Source organism: Eubalaena glacialis, chromosome 9 (assembly GCF_028564815.1).
Source record: "Eubalaena glacialis isolate mEubGla1 chromosome 9, mEubGla1.1.hap2.+ XY, whole genome shotgun sequence".
NCBI classification, from domain to species: Eukaryota; Metazoa; Chordata; class Mammalia; order Artiodactyla; family Balaenidae; genus Eubalaena; species Eubalaena glacialis.
The window spans coordinates 65562742-65583922 of NC_083724.1; the positions used below are offsets into that span (position 1 = coordinate 65562742).

A 21181-nucleotide genomic window follows, 5' to 3' on the forward strand; every position below is an offset into this window, starting at 1 on the left:
GCATCTGGATGAAACCATTCCTCTTCACAGACATGAACGAGGGCTCTGTGGGGATGACAGTCCTGGGGAACAGCCACACAAAGGCCATCCACACCCAGAACCAAGGGCTTCAGAAGCTCCTTCAAGTAAGTTGTTAAAAAAAAAAAAAAATTGGTCCAGTCTAAAGAGACAATTGGCTGACCCCTTTTTCCCATCCCCCAGGGCTGAAGAACAGAGGTGATTTAAGGGCTCTGACATCTCGTGCCCTTAGCTTCCCCCAGAGGAGCCTAAATATGTGTGAAGAACACATATTTAGTTTGAAATATGGTTGAAAAGGTGTTTGAAAAAGAAGCTTCAGCTGGTTTGAAAAAGAGGTCCTTGAATGAGATGCTCGGGAAAGTGAGTTACTCTATTCCCTCACTTTCTTACAAAGGGATGAAGGGCACAAGTAAAAACTTACAAATTCCTATTTCTTTGGCCTCAGACATTATCTGCATTTCTAACAAAAGGCCCTAACACCTGCCAGTGGTCTGCAGTGGAAACATTTTGCTCAAGAAGAGTACTGCCTCCTAAGCTCCCATTTGTTCTTTCTCCACAATGCCAAGGCTCCTCCTGAACAACCTTTCACTGTGGAAAGGCAGCCCATTGCACACCTGTACCCATCATATGCTGGGAGTTACATTTCCCCATGTGGTTCTTGCACGTGCAATTACCTAGTATTTACCACCACTGAGCTTACAGAATCCTACGTGGGAAAAGGAATGGGCTGAGTCAAGGTGTCTGCAGAAATCAGTCTGGGGCAGGTGTGTGATTCAAACCAGGGCAAACAACGTAGGGTAAGAGTGCTTTCTTCTCCTTCCTCCCAGCCAAGCAGCCAATAAGCTCCAGTCTAAAGCAGCAGGCTGTGCTGTAAGCAGAGTGGTCCCTGAAGGACTCGGGCTGTTTGCGAAAGGCCTGCAGACTCAGCTGGCAGCTTCGCTGTGTGCGCTCAGCTTAAGCAGACAAAAGGTTCCGTCACGCTACGTCTGTTGTTTCTACCTGGCAAGGTGAATGGTTCTGTGGCCCAAAACTCCAGACTAGAGCATGTGGTGCTTTTCATGGAGGACCAGAAGAATATTAGAAAACCATCCAGGCGGGTTCTTTCTTTTTCCATAAACAATCTACTGGGAAAGTAGAGGGGATACCCAGTTATCTGATGATTTAACAATAATAAAACACCCCAGATCAGGGGAAAAGACCCTATGCCCACTAGAAAGATAAATACTGAGTCTGGATATAGTAGAATTTATGTGCACAAGGTTGTGAGGGTGATTTGAACTTATTATTGTCATTGAGACTTAACTGAGATGGCATTTTTTCCCAGAAGCTAGTATCACTGCTTTTTTCCTTAGATTGAGGAGGGGAGTCTTTCAGGCTCATTCACCAGCATTCGTAGGTATAGGATTTTCATGCTCTCATGCACTTGAAGTGCAATTTTTATAGTGACTCCTAAAAGAATCTTTCAATTCTAGAAGCCATAGATTGTGCTCCACGGCCCGTGGCAGTGTAAAGAAACAGCAGGTGACTAGTCCAAAAATAATTATGGAAAATTCCTTATATTTCAGGGTACCTGTATTGATACATGGTCTCTTAATTTTGCGTGACCTGGGTGAAGCTTAAGATAGGTGTGTTCCCTGATTTCTTCATCCACTGAGACCACAGGAAATGGTCCTGGTGCATACTAAGAGAAAGCCATTCGGGGACTTACATTTGCCTACAACTTTCCAAAGCAGAGTTTGGCCCAAGTTCACTAGGTTGGATAGATCTCCCTTGTGAAATCAAACTTCAAGAGTTAAAGACCAGATTTAAAAACTAAAAATGGGTTAGAAATATCCTATCTAGGAGCTAATGCACCTGGATAAATGATGGAAGGACAAGGAGGTTTTGTACTTAGACTCTCGGGAATAGTGCAACACTCGTGCAGTTTGAAATTTCCTTAGTTACTCTGAATTTTTCTAAGGAAATAATCAGAGGCCCCAACCAGCAACCGAGGTTTTAGCTTGAAAGTTGACAGAGTTGTTACCTTTACACTCACAAAGGCCGAGTCCATGGAATATCCCTTTCTGGTAATTTCCAAGGGCAATACGCCCACATTCTCACAGACCTCATATTCAGTCTGTGACCACTCGATACGAGACCACTTCAGTTCCAAGCTATGAATGTAAGGAAGAGAAGAAAGAAAACCATGAGAAATGCATAATGGATGCCTGAGGGGCTCCTCTGCTGGGTAGGAGGCTGAACCACTGGTCCACACTGGGAGACAGAAGTGGTTCATCAACCTACACCAATGCTACAAGCTCCTTACACATGTTTGGGACATTTTAGCTCACAAAGAACTTTTACTGTCACTGTCTCATTTATTGCTCTCAACAATGCTGTGATGTAGAGCACGGATTAGAATTCCATTTTACAAATGCAGAAATAAGGTTAAAAGTCTATCAGAGGTCCTACAATTATTAGTGATAGAAAAGGGACTCCTACTTGCATGTTCAGAAGGGAAAGGAGCAGGTGTTAAGTTCAAGGAGAAGTTCATTCTTGGAAAGGACATTGATATGAAATCTTCTCTCCTATCTTTTGGCCTCCTTCATCGATACAACAAGATCATTTCCAGGCACAGGTCTTCTCTGAACTTGGGTTCAGTTTAATAACAAGATATCTTTGAGGATGTGCCTAGGAGTTAGAATGTGCATGTGTTTTAAAGCATTATCTGTCCCTTCCTCTGTGCGTATAAAAGAGCTATGCTAATATGTACCTTGGATGCAGCTATACAACTGAATAAACTTGCTAAATAGAGGGTGGTCTTTTTTTCTGCACTATATTTAGTAAGCCCGACATTTGATGGAAACTGACTTCTTTAATCCTCATGGCATGGAGAGGGACTTTTTTTTTTCTTTTCTTCAGAAAAGAACACTGAGCTTAGAGAGGTTAAATAACTACCTCGAAGGCAAAAAGCTATGACAAAGCTAACAGACAGCAGAGATGGAATCCCCAGTATAAATCTGAAACCAAATGTCCTATTCCTTCTCTACCATTCTTCTTCCCAACTGAAGTTCTTCATGACTCTTGCAGTCTGAGCTCAAGCAGGGGACTACAATTTTATCTTTACCCTGAAGTGTTTCCCTTTCTGAGGTGAGAAAACTTGAAATGTTTCACCTGAACATTTCTCTTCATATATGTTCTTACATTCTTTACCCCCTGTAACCTTTCAGCAATAAAGACATGAGCAATCTTCACTATGATCATTTAACCCACTTCTGTTGCTTGTGTCTTATTCATTTCCCTTTCATTCTCCATTCACAAAATCCTCAGTGGTTGCCTTACTGTATTCCCAAACTTTCACTTAGATTCAGGCTCTTTCCTCTAGACTTTTAAAGTTACTTTACAATTTTCTTTTCCTTTCAGAACTAGAAATTCTGGGTGCTACTATGTAGAGCATAGAATTCACAAATTTCACAGGGCTCTCCAGACTTCCCTGTAGATCATTCATATTAGAGAGTAAGTTTATCCTCTAATAATCACTGTATGTCCTTGTACCAGTCATGTGTCACAGTCACATCCTATAGATTAAGTTCACGAGCGAAACAAACTCAATAGCACTGTCTCCTACTCCACCAACCCTGGGCCAGTGGGACAAGAGTAGTGTGGGAACGTGGAATGAATTTGTATGAATGTTTATTCAATCAATACATATGAAATTTATTATTATTGGCATGCTGGGCTTCACAAAATTTTGACATGAAAATAGGATCCTTATATTCAATAGTATTCAAAGACCCCTCATGGGTCTTTGAAGCAACTGATTTCAAATCTGGCATGAAACAGATCAAGAAATAAAGAAATAAGTGACTACGCTTAAAGAATCACAAGATAACAAGCAACAAGGATGTTATAAATGCTAATAGAAATAACACATTGCAAAGAATTCCTAAAGGATCCAGATAAATGAGAAAGGAAAACAAAATCAGCAAGAGGGATTGGGGGAAAAGACAGAAAGATAAAAGAGGAGGAAAGGGGAACAATGGGAAGGAGTGAAATAGATACACGGGATGGATTTCAGCTAAGTCTCAGTAAGGTTCAAATGAGTTTCAATGTTCAACCTTCTAAGAATCCATTCATTGCTAATGCTAACCATGAGCAGCAAAACTTTATCATGTCACTCTGCAGGTCCAGGTGACCCCAAGGCCTAACGTGAAATGTGATTTGATTGCTGATCTAGATCCATAAGGGGACCATGCAGAGTGTTGTTCAGCTTCAAAGCCTTAAGGGTCTTGGTGTTTGGGAAAGTGCATGCATAACCCTGATACACCATTAGAATGCTTCATAATGCTTAGAGGTTAAGATTGTCATTACACAACGTTCTACTTTATTTTCTTAAAACTACTCCCTACAAATAATAAAGATCTATTGAAAAGCCACGAAATTTAAGCCGGGCTATATATTTTCCAGAAAAATACTTAAGTCACGAAGCACTTTCATACCTAGAAGATATGTGTGACACGTGTTTTGAATGTGTTTTTTGTTTTCTGCAGTATTGTATTTAAGAAGATCTTTCTACACTGAGACTGCTGTTGCTAAAACTCTACGCAAACACCTGAAAGAAAAGTAAGAGATGTAGTCAGTCACTTGGGAGTTCTCCCTGAAAGAAGCCACACAGACGTATGCTTGGTATCATGTAGGTAACCAGGTGCAGGACCCCATGAAAGAAATGTGGGAAGCTCTGGATTGGGAGGTGTCATGCAGACAAGAGTTGGTTCAAATCTTCACATTTTAATGATCGCTCCCTTCTATTATCACAAAGTAAAGCTCAGTCTAAAGTAAGAAATTAAGTTTACAGATACACTTTCTGTGAAGCCCACAAGGCAATCATTTCAAGTCACTTAGCAGGACATGAGAACTCCTTAAGGCCCTAGGTCACGGCTTCTCAACCTTGACACTATCGACATCTGGGACCAGATGACTCTTTGTGGTGGGAGGCTGTCCTGTGCATTGCAAGAAGTTTAGCAGCATCCCTGGCCTCGACTCATGAGATCCACCAGATTTAACCACACCACACCCCTCTGGTTACAACAATCAAAACTGTTTCCAGACCTTTCCAAATGTCCCTCATGGGGAAAGTCATCCCCAGGGGAGAAACCTTCCCTAAGTGATTGCAGGGACTCAAAACAATAGAACATTTTATTTAATGTATAAGCCAAATTTTGGTTCCCAACAACTATCGTGAATGAAAGACACAGGATGGAGGAGTAGAAATTAAATGGGATGGGACTTCTGGTCCCTCTCTAACTCTAAGTCAAGCACGAGAAAATCTGTTTAATCACTCAATTTAAAATCGTAATCCGTCCCCAAAATCCAGTGTCTGTGATCCCTCTTAATCTGACCAACTTTCATTTTCCAAAGTACGTATCGTGTATACAATACTATTTAATTTACTTAGGTACCAAGGAACTTAGCTAAGTACTTAGGTACTTAGCTCCAAGTAAACAGGGGTCTTTGGTTCACTGATGTATCACCAAGTCCCTTCTCGAGTGACTAAGACATAGTAAGAGCTCAATAAGTATTTGTTAAAGGAAATAACGAATCTTGTTTAGCTTCCTGTTTGAAAAGCTAAGTTGACCACTGAAACTTTTCTTCTCTCCAGCCCTATTAACGTATTTCACACAGTCTGAAAAAAACGCTAGACTAGATGATCCTCACATGTTTTTTCTAGCCCTGACTTACTCTGGATTCTTTAGCTCCTATTGGACTAGAGAGAAAGGTGGAATTGGTAAAAGAGCATTCTATCATAAAGCATGATTTCTTGTTTTCTAAGGCCTGTGCATGCTTCTCAACATTAGACAATGTCTAGAGACAGCTTTGTTTTTCACAGTGGAAGGAGGGTGATACTGGTTATTTAGTGGGTAGAGGCCAGGGATGCTGCTAAGCATCCTTCAATGTACAGGACACCCAACTCACCCTCCACCACTGCCCCACAGCAAAGAACTGTCTGGACCAAGTAGTCAATAGTGTTGAAGTAGAGTCAAAAATATATACTTTCTGATATTTTATTTGTGGCTACTTGGTTCATTTATATGAAGGAACAATGGACCAAAAGAACCAGTTGGGATTAAAACTCTACTTTGGGATATGGGACATTAATCCAGGTTAACAAGAGTGTGTAAAAAAGGTACTTGGCTTCTCTATGCCTCAGTTTCCTCACTTCCCAAAGTGCAATAATAATGAGTCTGTACTTCAAAGAGGTTAAATGAACCTTAATGAATACTCATTAAGTACTCTGAGCTTCTCAGTGAAAGGTTTTATAGTAGCTAAAACTGTGATTAAATTATTCCTATAACTAGATCTTCACTTATAATCAAGTAGCACATGACTTAAGAAAATCGAAATGGTAAAAAATATTTTTCCAAGTGTTCAATCTAAGACATCAATTCAAAGAGGATGCTATTAAGCTCAATAAAAATGCTATGAACACCTGCGTTTTCATTTTTGTCTTTCTCTCATGATAATGGGGAAACAGTGTTTAGCCAGGAAGCAGCTCAGCTAGTACCCCAAACAAGTGCTTTGGAGTCAGACACATCTCACAACCACTTATTAGTGTGTGATTATGGTCAGTTAGTCTCTCTGGACCTCAGTTTTCATTATCTTTAAAATGAGGGGAATTATATTCACGTCAAAGGATGCAAATTAAAATTTGTTAATATGTATAAAGCACCTGTACACAGTGGGTGCTTAATAAGGGCTATTTCCCGTCCCTTCCTCTGTGGTTTCTTAGATCTAGTCTGGAGATAAATACTTCAACTTCTGGCTTGCAGGTAACATGAAAGCCGAACCTAACTAAGAGTTTCAAACTCTTCCCCTACAATGTGTTTCATAAAAGCTGCTAAAGCATTGCCAAGTTCGCCTGGTAGAAATTCCTTTTATTTTTTGATTTCTTTGGCTCTTCTCTTTTAAGGCCAAGGATGAATAACAGAACAGCTAGAATGAGGGTAGCCAAAGGGAGGAGAAGAATCAAAGTGCTTAGAATCCTGAAGCAGCTGGAGAAGCAGCCACTGAGTTATGCAGAACTTCAGCAAGGGTCAACTTTTCTTTTGAAGTTCACCTTTTTGCAGTGGGCACAAGAAAGAGGTCAACCCTGAATGCATGTTAAGAAACTGGCTTGGTCAGAAGTCAGCTATATTCTGTGGTCTGCAGAGGTGTTTTTGATGAATGATGTGGTCCTGTGTAACTGAGTTTGGGTGGTATGCAGAACATCTTGAGAGTCACATCGGACTAGAGAACTGTCGTGAGCATAGGAGTGAATCACGCCAAGGCGTGAGCCGATAAGATGAGCACTCACATTGAGGTCAGGGTGCACTGTGGCCTCTGCCATTCATTCACTTAGTGACTTCTGGCCAATTACTTAAATGCTTTGAGCCTGATTTTCTTATCACCCTCAGAGGATTGTGTTTTGTAGATTAAATTGGACAACATACGTAAAAGCGCCTAGCACAGTGCCTGAAATTTTGGCACTTAACCAAATCTAAATCTTGATGCAAATTTCCATGGATTTCAGTGTTCTAAAATAACTTCTATTTACAATAAAATGTCTCCCAAATGTATCCCATGAAAAACTTGTTTCATTAGCTATTCTGGGGCAGGGTGGTCTTGGTTCTATAGTCAAATCAGGTTGAGATATGTTGCATACTATACCCCTCTCTCGAGGATTCCCAGTGCATACAAGCATCTTCGTGACTCTGGCATTTGATGCATTAAGCAGCACGTAAGCTAGCTAGCAATAACTTGATTACATTAAGATTTGCAAACACCATTTCTAATGGAATATCTATTGGCCCTTCAGGAATGATATTCTATAGAAATGCTGCCATAGCAAAAACTTACTAGCAATCAAGATTCTGGGACAATTCCCACTGAACGTGGGTCCTTCTTGTTCTTTAAAGAGCCTCCATTTTGCTCCAGATCACACCCACCTGTCTCTTCAGCTGTGTTATAGAAGGTCCCACCCCTTTAAACATGCAGAATATTAATCTATTAATCCCGTCTAAGCCAGAAAAGAACACAAAGTTCCACAGCATTTAGCTGATTGATTAACAAGCATATGGATTATTCACTTTGTGAATCAACGTAGAGTCAATTTCTAACTAGAGATGGGCTTGAGCTGGCCACCAAATGTCTCTGGGATCCTTCTTCAGTCAATTGTTGCCCCCATGTGAATGAACAACAATAGTAATCACCACCACAGGTCACATTTCTTAATGACTTTAAATATAGAAGATTCTTACATATGTTTTACCTCATTTGTTCCACTAAAGAAATTGTAGTACTGTCCCCACTTTACAGATGAGATAACTAAGATAAGTAAGCCTTGACCCAGGTCAGTGGGAGAGCCAAAGCTCAAACCCTGTTCTTTGGCTCTCAGTCCAGTGGTTTATTGTGTATTATCTATCCCATAACCCCCAGTGCCTTAGCCATGGAGTACAAACTCATATTGAAATGTAAATGTAATTTACATTTAAGGTCTTGAGGAGTAAGTATTTCCCCTTTCTTGCTGCTTTGGTGGCCAAAGACTGGAGAGAAAGAAGGGAGCTGAGTCTATTGCTTCTTTTCCTATAGGCCGTTTCCGCACACTCATTAAAAGTGGGCAAAAAGTCCTTTAGTGCAGTGAGGAAAAACATGGACCATGGTTTTCAAGAACCATACTTCCTGGGCCTAAATCTTAGCTCCTTCACTAACTAGGTGTATGAGCTTGGAAAAGTCACTTCTTATCTCCTTGCCTCAGACTCCTCACTTGTAAATTCTGGATTATGATAGTACCTAACTTAAAGGTGGTTTTGACGATTAAACGAAGAGCAATGAACTAGAGCAGAAACCTATATTGTAAATGCCTGTGATTTATAATGTACGTGTAAGTAGCTTCCTGCTGGCTGTCATGGGAAGACAGACCACTATTCATAACATTTGTTTCCTGCTGGGAAAAAAAAAGTTCTTCTTGTTGCAAAAAACATCTACTTACAAATGAGGTTAGGGCCAACTATATCCTTCAAAATTTATAAAGATAAGCACTAAGTAGTTTCCACCTCTCCCCACCCACTCTAGAGGAGACAACTTAATATATGTCAGATCAAATCAAAGTTATTTGGGATTAACCATCAGTAGGCATATTTTACATTATATTCCACTGGTTCCAATCATTACAAGCTGAATTAGAAACAACTTCAGCGTAAGTACCTGAAAAAAGGTACCCAGTACAAGTAGGAGACTATTTTAAAAGCCTCAAGTAAGGTTATAAATTCTGTGATTCTGCAATAAATTTGAGGATTATTTAAAATCATAAATCATCTTCAAAAACAATGCCCTTGGTAACAATGAGGACTGAAAAGGGTATGTAGGCGAAGCAGTATCAATCTAGCTCTATTTTGGGAAAAAAATTCTCTGGCACCTATGCTGTGTTCTCATGTGGAAGACCAGCAGTCAGCATTTGATGAGTAGCAAGTTTGATCAGTATTCTTAGGTTTTTTAGTTGAACTATTAAAAAGCAAGTGAAATCAATTTATTAATATTTTTGGAGCAGGATTTTAAAAAAACATTTCCTTGAAAATTGGAAGACGTTTATCTGAATTGCAAATAGGTAATATATTTTCTATAAAGATTGTAATCCCGAGGCCAGATCATTTTAATGGTAGGTGGGCAGCTGTTTTACTTTTATAGCGCCATGATTGTATTTTAATGTCAGGGGACAGGACTTCCTTGCTCATACCTATTTCCCAGCTTCTTGTACTGCGCACCTGGCCTGTAGTAGCCACTCGGTAAAAATCTGGACCAGGTACTGCAGGCAATAGAGGTGGGACCCTGGGAACATGTTTTGTTAAAGACGTGTTTTTCTAACAATGACTACAGAGACCTCTGCTGGCAGATATTGGGACTACAATTCAGGATTAGAAAGAAAAAGCAAGAATGAAGGGAGCAGAGGTGAATTTCTCAATTTTTCTTTTCTTCCTTTGTCCATATTCTGTCATAAAAGCCCCCTCACTTATGGTACGTAGTTTGACTAGGATAAGGTAAATACTAAAACTAAGATAAATGAACAACTTTCCTTTGAGGTGACTGGGAAGGGTATCAAACTTAAAGAGAAAGTAAAAACACTGCACGTGGAGAACTGGGCTATGAATAACCTTTCTGTGATCATCTGACAGCTGGTAAGTTATTCAAGGTATACCTTCCAAAAAAGTTTAGAATAGGGACCTGGTGAGTGAAATTACTATGGTCTGTTAATGTTGTTAATTTTGAGGGTTTGTTACTCTGGTTATTCTGAAAGTCATACACTTTATACAAATTCTAAGCATCACTTAATATCTCCCCAAGTCTGTTTTCCTCTTTGTACTGTCTTCACCTTACCTATGATAGGTTTACTGACTTACAAAAGCAGTCACTAGTTATTGCTTGGGTTTTTGGGAAGAGAAGATGTTTTGCTAGCACTTCCTGACTTCCTCATTCTTCCCAGTTCTAGATATTTTAGAGATTTAGATTTAGGAGACTGTGGTTACTAACACGGTCCTAGAGTGACCTCTTGCTGCATGATTTGTACATGAGCCTACAAGCTCAGTCCTGGATGCCAGTGAATTGTCAAGACAGAAACCTCTGTGGGTGTGAAAGGATATGCATTTGTAAATGCATGCATAAAATGAATGACCCAGTTAAGTTAATGAACTTAACTTTCTAACGTTTCCATATTCTGTGAAGCTACTGGCCTCCCCATTATCAAGCAGTAATAGAAGTTTCCCTCTCCAAAATCAATTCTATGAGCTTGTGAAATAATCTATCAATTTGTCCTCTTAGATTCTGTTTAAAGAATAACATTTCGCTTTCTTAATCAGATACATTCTGGACATTATATGCAGGACTATTGAATAAGCAAAAGAATTTACATTTGAGGAGTGGCAGAGTTCCCTGTGGGGTCCATGACTTGAAATTCCATGGTATCTGAATTTACTTCCAAAGATGGATTTATGATGTAAAGAATGGTCTTACTGTTTAAGTCCTTTTGGCTAAATTTCTCATGGATAAATTCACCTACAAAAAAGAAGTAAATGAGTTTCACTGGTAATCAAACAAAATATTAGGTAAGAGCTGATACAATTTTATGGCTATTTTATTTCAAACTCCTCTTTAAAAACAGCCAAAGTATATTTTTTAAAGAAATTAATAAAATGTAACTATCTTAAAATTCAAATTCAATGAACTTAAATTAGGCTTCCAAATTACTTTGTCTCAGAAATATTGTACCTTAAATATGAAAATAGAGAGGGAGAAGGAAGATATAGTAATAAAATCTAAAATTCTGTGCCATCCTGTTTAGTGACATATTGTAATCATTGTCTTCATAAAGCAGAAATAAGATACTATCCAGAGAAAACTTACACCAAAAAATTTGTTTTTAATGAACTTACATCACCTTGGAATTCATGATACAAAAAAATGAGTCACAAATATGAATTTGGTCCTGACAATGTGTGTTCCTGTCAATATATTACGATCTGGTTATTGAAAAAAAAGTTGTAAACAATAAACAACTATGTATCAGTATTTAGTTCTCCCACTCAAGATGAATTTAGGAAAACTCAGCTTCAAACGCTCTTTAGCACCGATATTGATTTATAAACTGCATCTATCAGGAAGCCCTGGGGAGTGTTTACCAAATGGGCCTGCACTTAATTAAATTACTGTCTAGCATTGCCAGCCACTGGGTATTTTAAAATGAGCAATTACAAGGAGTAAGGAAGGCAGTACCTGTTGTTGTATTCTCCAGATGTCCATGTTGGGGGCCTCGTAAAATCTTAAAGATGATCTGATTGTCATCAGTGTCGGGGTCCGATGCCTTCAACACGTGGGAAGTGATGTAAATCCCGTAACAACCATTTTTCAGGAGCCCCACTTGAGAAGGGGAATGCAAATGTGTGATGTGGGGGGCTGCTTTGTCCACCTGGTCCACCTGCATGATCAATAATTACACACAGTGTTATACAAAGGCTTCTCATCCCCAAGCAGCACAGGGCTTTAATGGTTCAACAATGACAAACTCTCCTGAATTTCAGATTCCTTATCCTCCTCATTGGTGAATTTCTGCTGAAAACGATCTCATTCACAATATTCTCAGCAAACATCATAGTGCCTGGAAGAGAGGCCAACTTTCTACTGTAAACTTTGACCCAGCTTTATTTATTTGTCCACCATCCGACTACCCCATTAGGACCTAAGCTCCCTGAGGGCAGACACATGTCTTTTTCTCCCCAACTATTTATTCCCTGCACCTGGCACAATGCCCAGCTATAACAGAAGCTCAAGAAATACTTGTTGAATGAATACATTAAAACTGACTCAAGAATTGTATTGCCAACTTAATATTAGTTCTATAGAAGGATTTCCCCTTTTTCCCAGTGTTCGGTGACTTACAGAAAAAAACATGTAAGGTTTTACAAATGCATTGAACTTTTTTTTTTCTCGTGTCTTTGTTAAGATAGCAAAAACGTTGAGTAGAAATAAAAATACCTCAGTAAAAAAAAAGTGAAAGGTGCTTATCTATAGGCATTTGCATATTTGTTTTATCGACAGTGAGAACCGGGTAACTAAACAGGTAGACTCAATCTGTGAAGATTATGATGGGCAATTACTCATGAGTGAAAGAGATATATAGGTTCAAACACTACAAAGGGCCTCATGCAGGTATCGTATGGAGCTCAGTCCTTTTTCAAAATGACTCTTATAGGTTAGGGAGGGAACATTTTAGGATGAATTAGCACAATTCATCACTGATAGCACAAAAGAGGTACAAGAACACTTGTACTTCCCTTCACTCCTAATCATTCAAATTTTAACTTTATTTACCCCAAATGATCCTGTTGTAATTCTACCAAAGAGTGTCAATAAGACTATATATATTTTTGTGTATGATCATGTGATAAACTGCTATTCAGCTATTAATAAGAAAAGGAGGTAGGATAAACTAGTAACGAAAAATTCCCACAATTCAATGTTAACTGGTAAAAAACAAAACCCAGCAAGTTGCAGAATAGCAGACAACTACACTACCATTTTTGATCAAAACAAATATGTATATATGTTCATACAGACATAGACAAAATTCTGAGAGTATTTGCACAAACCTATTCATTTGTCTTGGGATGAGGAAAAATTACCACTTCTCCTTTGAGTATTTCTGTATGGAATTTTGTAACAACCAAATATTTTTTTTTCCTTTTAAGTTGGCAAGCTGCTTTTTGATTAAAGAACATAATCATACCTCATGTTGGTAAATGTTTGGAAAAACAGACATTTTTATATTTTGTTGGTAGAAATGCAAATTAGTGAAAATTTTCTGGAGATAAATTAGACGTATATGTATATTAAAAATGTGCACATACTGTGATCCAAAATTTTCAGTTTTTGAATGTATCCTACAGAAATACATGTGTACACAAAAATATATATATATGGATGTTGACTAAAATATAATTTGTAATAGCAATTAACAAAAAATTCCATAAAACATAAAAGTCCAACAGGGGATTTATAAACCATCTCTGCCTGAGATTGAGTGCCATGCAGCCTTTAAAAATTGTGTTTTCAAGGAAGATTTAATGACATGTGGAAATTTTTATGAGTGGAAACAGGCAATATGCATAATAGTACATATAATATCATCCCTTTTTTATTGCAATAAAAGAATGCAAGGAAGCCACTGACAGCAGTAGGATGATGAAGGGTTATTATTTTGTCCTTTTCTGTAGTTTATGAATTTTTACAACAATTATTTTATAAGCTGAAATAGCAACAAACATTTTAAAAAGTTAGTCATTTTCCTCTCCTAAAAAAGTGTGGATGGCTCTCTCAGAGCTGTGAGGTTGGGTGGGAGGTGGAGGGTCAAACACTTATCATGGCCATTGGGTGAGAAGCTCCAGGGTGACTAGTGGGAAGGATGGTCAATGTCAAGAGAGGAAAAATACAAATACTTCAAGCCATGTAAGTAATCCTCAAAGTTGGTAAATACTTGAGTATAGGGATTTTTTTTATGTTATATTTTCCTTAAAAATAAAAGTATTACAAAAGGAATAAATGCCTGTTGTGTTCATTTGTTTTTAAAAAATTGTTAATATCTACACTCTGGTTACATGGTCCCCTGTTGTGTCTTCGGTCCTACTTTGTGTTAAAATCTATTCTAGTCTTATTAAATTTCTAGTTTCTTCAAAAGCAGGTCTTTTGGATCAGTATAACAGAAGCATTTTAAAATATTGGAGTATAAGACATTTTTTTTAAAAAAGGCTACATCCTTATGATCACTTGTGTTGGATTTACTAAAAATCATCTCACACTTGCCTAAACCTTAGAAAGCAGTGCTGCTGGTCCTTTCTCCCTCACCCCCACTCCCATTGTTTCCTTTTAAGAAAGATTACAGGAATCATTACACCAAGACTGCAGAATCTTGGTCAGATATCTGGACAGAACTATATTCAAAAAGAAACATGCATCACTATGTTCATAGCAGCACTATTCACAATAGCCAAGACATGGAAACAACCTAAATGTCCATTGACAGATGAATGGATAAAGAAGATGTGGTATATATATATATATATACACACACACATACACACACACACACACACACACACACAATGGAATACTACTCAGTCACAAAGAAGAACGAAATAATGCCATTTGCAGCAACATGGATGCAACTAGAGATTATCATACTAAGTGAAGTAAGTCAGAAAGAGAAAGACAAATACCATGTGACATCACTTATATGTGGAATCTAAAATATGACACAAATGAACCTATCTACGAAACAGAACAAGACTCACGGACATAGAGAACAGACTGGTGGTTCCCTAAGGGAGAGGGGTTGGGGGAGGGATGGAGTGGGAGGTTGGGGTTAGCAGATGTAAGCTATTATATATAGAATGGATAAACAACAGGTCCTACTGTATAACACAGAGAACTATATTCAATATTCCATGATAAACCATAATGGAAAAGAATATTTTAAAAAAGAAGGAATGTAAATATATGTATAACTGAATCACTTTGCTGTACAGCGGTAATTAATACAACATTGTAAATCAACTATACTTCAATTAAAAAAAAGACTGCAGAATCTTGGTCAGATAGACATGATTGCCTACAAAATGAATGTCAGATTAGTGCCTGCTGGTATCGGTTTTGTGTTTAAATCCAGTAGCTTTGCCCTCAGTTACCCAGGTTGGGACCATAAGAGTAGTGCCCCCATGCTTAGTAGACCTATTTGGACCGATTCATCACTCAGTGGTGGTTGACGTCTTATTGTCTTGCCAGAAAAAGCTCTTAAAACCAAGAGACTGAGGAGATCACTCTCCTGCACTGCTGGAGGGGTCAGTCATTTCCTAAATTGTTTGACTTCTTGGCTCAGAGACACCAGGAAGTTCAGGGGAATTACGGGAGAAAGTTTGAGGCTTTCCTGGTGAGGTTTTTTGTTTGTTTGCTTGTTTGCTTTTTAACACACAAGGCAAGGAAACCCTTGTACTTTTAATGAAAAACCTTTACAACATGTATTGAATATTTCCCTATCAGTAAATTCTACAACTTCCAAGAGATAACTCTCCTATGATAACCATGTTCTTTAAGATATTTTTGGTGTTGGGATAAACCTGATTTAAGTTCTGGTACTCTCTTCAAATTGTACCCCCTTTTCCCTCTCTGTTCTGGAGTGTAGTGCGGAACTCTTATGCCTGCACTCAGAATTAATAACTCCTACAAATTTGCAACCAAATAGACCAGAACATTATTCCAGTTTGGGCAGTACAGTGACATTTCTCTACATTGTGTGGGGGGGTCAAGGGTCAAGAAAAAGGTACTAACAGACTGAAGAGTGGGATGAAACTAACAACAAGTAAAACATAATTTAAAAAGAAACAGAGTAATTTTACTATGTACAAAGTACTTCTTACATACTGTACCAATATTATCAACACCTTCTCTTTTCTCCCAGTACATCATAATTTCATTCCACTTTCTGGACCTCCCTCATGCCAAAGATTCATCTTGTATCCACTCCATGTTATCATAACTCCCCACCTTCCTCCTCAGATCCCACCTTAGATAAAGACTGTGATGGTTAATTTGATATGTCACCTTAGCCGGGTTTGATGTCCAGTTGTTTGGTCAAACACCAGCTAGATGCTCCTGTGAAGGCATTTTTCTTTTTTTAGATGGGACTAGTATTTCGATCAATTGCCTTTGAGTCAAGCAGATTACCCTCTATAATGTGGGTGGGCCTCATGCAATCATTTAAAGGCCTTAAGAGAAGACTGAAGTCTCTTGAAGAGGAAGGAATTCTGCCTCCAAACTGCCTTTGGACTCAAGACTGTAACATCAACTCCTGCTGGAATTTTCAGGCTGCTGGCCTGCCTTGCAGATTTTGGATGTGTCAGACCCCACAATTGCATGAGCCAATTCCTGAACATAAATCAATTGAATCAATCTTTCCCTTTCTCTTTTTCTCCCTCTCTCTCTCTCATAATCTATATGTATATAAATTATATACATCCTATTGGTTCTCTTTCTCTGGAGAACTCTAAGACAGAGATGAAAGAGCAAGGGAAAATTATTATTTTACATAATCAGAATGTATCCTGAATTAAGAGACAGATTTACATCTTTTTTTGCTGTTGGTGGAAGTGTGTAGAACAGGGTGAACTATATCCAAGGAGACTGGATTCAAGGCTTTGAGAGCCAGAACATACTTGATGTGTTTTGACTAAAAAAGAAACACACATTATGCCCTCCAAGAACCATCGTAACAGTCAACACAACTGTGGCAGCGTAGTACCATAGAAAGGACACAGCATTGGGGATCAAAAAGACTTGAGATCTTTTATGTGTGTTTGACCAAATTATTTAACTTTTGAACTCCTGACCATCTATAAAATAGAGGTAATAAAACTTAGTTCATTGGATTTTTATGAAAATTAAATGAGATTTATGGAAAGCGGGTCCAACCTACAGTTAACACTCCAAAAATTGTAGCTGCTACCGTTATTATCCCCACCATTAATGCATGTGTAATATTGATGCTGCTTCGTAAGTTTCCATGTGTTTACTTGAAAACCATTAAAATGCCAGTAGATAACACAGAACAAAAGGCATCAACATAATAGTGTAGTTAGATGTTATAACGTAATTACAAGAGATAGACTATCTGATGTATTTCAGGCAATATGCTAGTACCTCGGATATCTAATCTTATTTAATTCTCACCATGATGTGTAAGGATTGTTTCTCAAAGGAGGCAAAGTAGAATCAGAAGAGTCAAAGAACTCTTTTAAGGTCACACAGCTATTAAAATGTTTAAAACAGAAATTCCAACCTAGGTGTGTCTGACTCCAAAGCCCATGTTCTGTGGTCCTTTCTGTACCACCACTGACTCCAAAGGCCAGTCATTAGCCCGTACACAGGGAGCACAACTGTTTTGTTCATATTAACATGCCTGGCGCCTTCCTTAGTGCCTGGCACACTGTAGGCACACACTACACATTTGAATGAAAGAAGGAAGGAAATAAGGCAACAGTTCTCCTGGAAGTCGTTCTCTTCACATCTCTGGCCAAGGACCATGTATTTGTCATACTTGCCTGGATGGTGAATGAAACAGGTTCTTGCCACCTTTTCCCATCCACAAGAAAGCCTTGGTTTGTCCCATCCGTGGCCACAAAAGTAAAGCGGTCGGTGCGAGAGTGCCCTCCCGAGTGCCTGTAGGTCACATGCCCGCTGTCTACGTCCAGCTGAGTGAAACTGTGTGGAAGCGGCACTGTCCCCCGCAGGTAGAGCTGGCCGTGTCGTGGAAGCTGGGCCAAAAGGAAGGTGAGGTTCTCCGCTGGAGTGTCAGGGTCGGTCAGCTGAAGGAGGTCAGGGGAGAGGAAGCCCGTAGCCCCTTCAGCTAGTCTCAGCCCCTTGTTCCTGGTCACCACAGGTAAGGCTGTGTCCACAGTCTCCAGTGTGATCTCAAACACCCCGGGCTTGGTCTGCACTCCATTGCTCACGATGAATCTGGCAAAGAGAGGCAAGGCAGCCTTCAACATGGATTCTTGTGTCACCATCTACTGGAATGAAATGATAACAATACACACCTTTACTAAAGGATATGTCGTGTTGGGACACAAATGAGAACTCAAGGGCGGATCTTTCAGGAGGACACTATTCTATCCATTAAACCAATCACTAGGTAATGCACAAATGGACCATTCTAACCCCCAATGTATTTTTTCATCAACATTGATGGTAACTCACATGATGGGGCAGAGTGTGCCAATGATATTTCTCAGGCTTGTCAGTACTTAGTGTAATTCCTTGCCCCAAATAGGAATTTCACATCCTTTCAGATCTACTGCACTAGTTTGAAGAGTACACTCATTTTATATATTTAGACTTTTGCAACTGTATTTTTTGGTGAGAATTTAATAAGCTAAACTTTTTTCTTAAACATCTTTATTAGAGTATAATTGCTTTACAATAGTATATTAGTTTCGGCTTTATAACAAAGTGAATCAGCTATACATATACATATACCCCATATCTCCTCCCTCTTGCGTCTCCCTCCCACCCTCCCTATCCCACCCCTCTAGGTGGTCACAAAGCACCAAGCTGATCTCCCTGTGCTATAATAAGCTAAACTCTTAAGACGGATCATTGGAAGCTCATCCAATAAAATGCTGAGTAGGCTGAATGTGGCTAATTCACTCAATTCATATACTTCTCTTTGAGCTTCCACATTTGCCCCTGACAAGATATGGGGGAGAGCCATTAGACAATGATTATTCCCCTGCTTTAAAGAAAAGAAAATTAGAGCACAAGGGTTCAGAAACGTGGCAGGAGATCACAAGGCAGGTAGGAGACAGAGCTGGGACCAGAACCCAGGTTTTCTGACCTCACACCTTTTGCTCTTGCAGAGTTTTTAATAAATGCTGGTCTAGCAGTCCACTAAGAGAGAGTTGTGGTGCCTGAGTACCACTGCAGACCTACAAAGAGAAAACTGAAATGATACAAATCCAAGGTGAGCAAAATCTTTCTCACAATCGCAGGTTCTGTGATACCATGATGTGCTTCTGATTATATTGATCACTAAATCACATTCCACCCACCACTGCCAATCTCAAAATTAAACTAATTGAAATTATCTTTAGAACACTTCAACATGTAATTTCTATTTGAAGGACAATTGAGACCATCGTGAAATGAAGCCCACAGAATGCACTATTAAAACTCCAACAAGTTAGGAAATCACTACTCAAATGGAACTGACACATTCACCGTAGGCCAAAGAAATGTACTTTGAAATAATCACAGAGTTGTGTCTATTCGTTTTTCTCCATGTACCAGGTGCTTGAGATATTCATGGGGGAGAGAGATACTCTTATATTCCATGGATGTAAACATGTCTAAAACTGTTGCAGTGGCGTATAACATTAAATTATATAATAATTTTCTTTGGAGGTTCTTTTTCAAAACTAGAGAAGATATGGGGTTTATATTTACTTTACTTATCTGACAAATGTGACTACCAAGTTTTTCACTCTTTACAAAATGTGTCTTATCCTTCAGGGTTGGAGGGTTGAAGCTTTGCTTTTGAACATGAGGGAACATGAAACCAGGTTGTGTGGGCGTCATGAATCAGCCAGCCTGCCTGAGGCGAAGGACTCAGGGAAAAGAGCAGCTGGGCAAAAAGGAAAAGAAGATGAGTTTGGCTGATACAGATTTTGCTTTGAAGGCTAGGCTAAAATTTTTGAGCTTTCTAATTATCTAGTTGATAAGACTGCCTACGAGGAAAATAGGATGTGATGCATAGAAATCCTTGTCTAAAAAGTTAAAACTGCTAAGTGAAATACTACAGATAAAGCACATTTTTGACATTTCATACACCTTGACTTGTAAAGAATATAACCTGGTTTTGTCCACAGCATTATTTTTACAGTTTGAAAAAGAATACTGAATTAACTTTAGAATTGTAGATTGAACAAAATCACATAGTTTCCTTAAAACGAACCAATACGTTTGGATAAATATATTCTAAGCAAAGAGGGCAATTTCATTGCTGGATCATGAAGTGTTTGCAAAATTCATTATTTTTTAAAAAGGAAAAAAAGCACACCTAGAAAAATATTTGTGTGTGTACTTCAACTTTTTACCCTGTAGTCACCTTGACAGTTTCAAAGATCAAGTGATATACATTTTTTAGGTACAAAAATCATGGTCTGTTTCTCAGGTGAAGGTTTTCATGGAATTATGCCTTTATTCCATTGTTTTCCTGTTAACTTTTTCATGTTTCCTCCCTGGAGCCTATCATCTGACCAGAGGTAAAATAAGGAGACTAGGCATTCCCTCAGGGCCTCCAATTTCTCCTTTTTTCACTTAACCCCCCCAGAAACACGTTTCATGCTTCCAACTTTGCCCTCTTTCACAATAAAGTGGCTGTCTATTCCCTACCAGTTCCCTATATCAACACATGTTCTTGTGGAGAGTTTTAAATTAGCCATTTAGAGTTGAGCAAAAATTAAAGCCAGAGGACATGTATTTCTAGTATTAGCATTAATTGTGGAATTAAAATCTTTGTGCCCCATTAAAAGCAGGTCAAAAATACTGGTGGAGAAGGAAGAAGAAGGAAGGGGAGGGAAGGGGAGAGAAGGGGAGAGGCAGCCATCAGGAGCAAGGAGGTGAAGTGGGAGCCCCAGTGACTGCCAGGGGCTCATCAGAGGCAGTCATTTTGAGTATCAGATTCTGACTTTCTCCTCTGGAGACTGAATTCCAAAAATGCCCAACAAGGTCCTCCGAGCTCAGTCTCGAGGCGGCCACATTTATCCGTGTGTGTGTGACCCGTGTGGGGGGCACTGAAGTTTTCTCACGATCCAGGAAGTCCATCTCAGACTCCTCCCTGCCTCTGACGGGCATTTGACCACGTCGGAAATCGGCAGCCTGCCATCAGACAGATGGGAATGAGGGCGAGCGGGAGAGGGACCATGTTAAGAGTAAGAAATATGTTTACTGAGGCCAGCGTTCCCAGCTGGGACCCCAAGGCAGCTGTCTGCACTGACTGAAAGCTAAGAAGCCAGTAGTGAAAAGGACACAATGTCTCAACAGGACTGGATCACAC

At 39.1% G+C, this 21181-nt stretch overlaps 1 protein-coding gene across 11 annotated transcripts in view; it reads right to left on the reverse strand.

Moving 5' to 3' along the window:
* FREM1 (FRAS1 related extracellular matrix 1) overlaps positions 1-21181 on the reverse strand; it is a 172064-nt gene that overhangs the window by 21609 nt on the left and 129274 nt on the right. For 4 of the 11 annotated variants that reach the window (XM_061200436.1, XM_061200437.1, XM_061200439.1 and 1 more), the window contains 4 exons: positions 17670-18084; positions 11797-11998; positions 10935-11079; positions 2042-2171 (listed from right to left, as the gene is read on the reverse strand). In XM_061200436.1, the coding sequence (XP_061056419.1) occupies positions 2042-2171; positions 10935-11079; positions 11797-11998; positions 17670-18084 (892 nt within the window). Of the gene's footprint in view, positions 1-1021; positions 1140-2041; positions 2172-10934; positions 11080-11796; positions 11999-17669; positions 18138-21181 lie in introns of those variants that run through there. The other 7 variants (XM_061200451.1, XM_061200454.1, XM_061200441.1 and 4 more) reach the window with 6 other exon arrangements.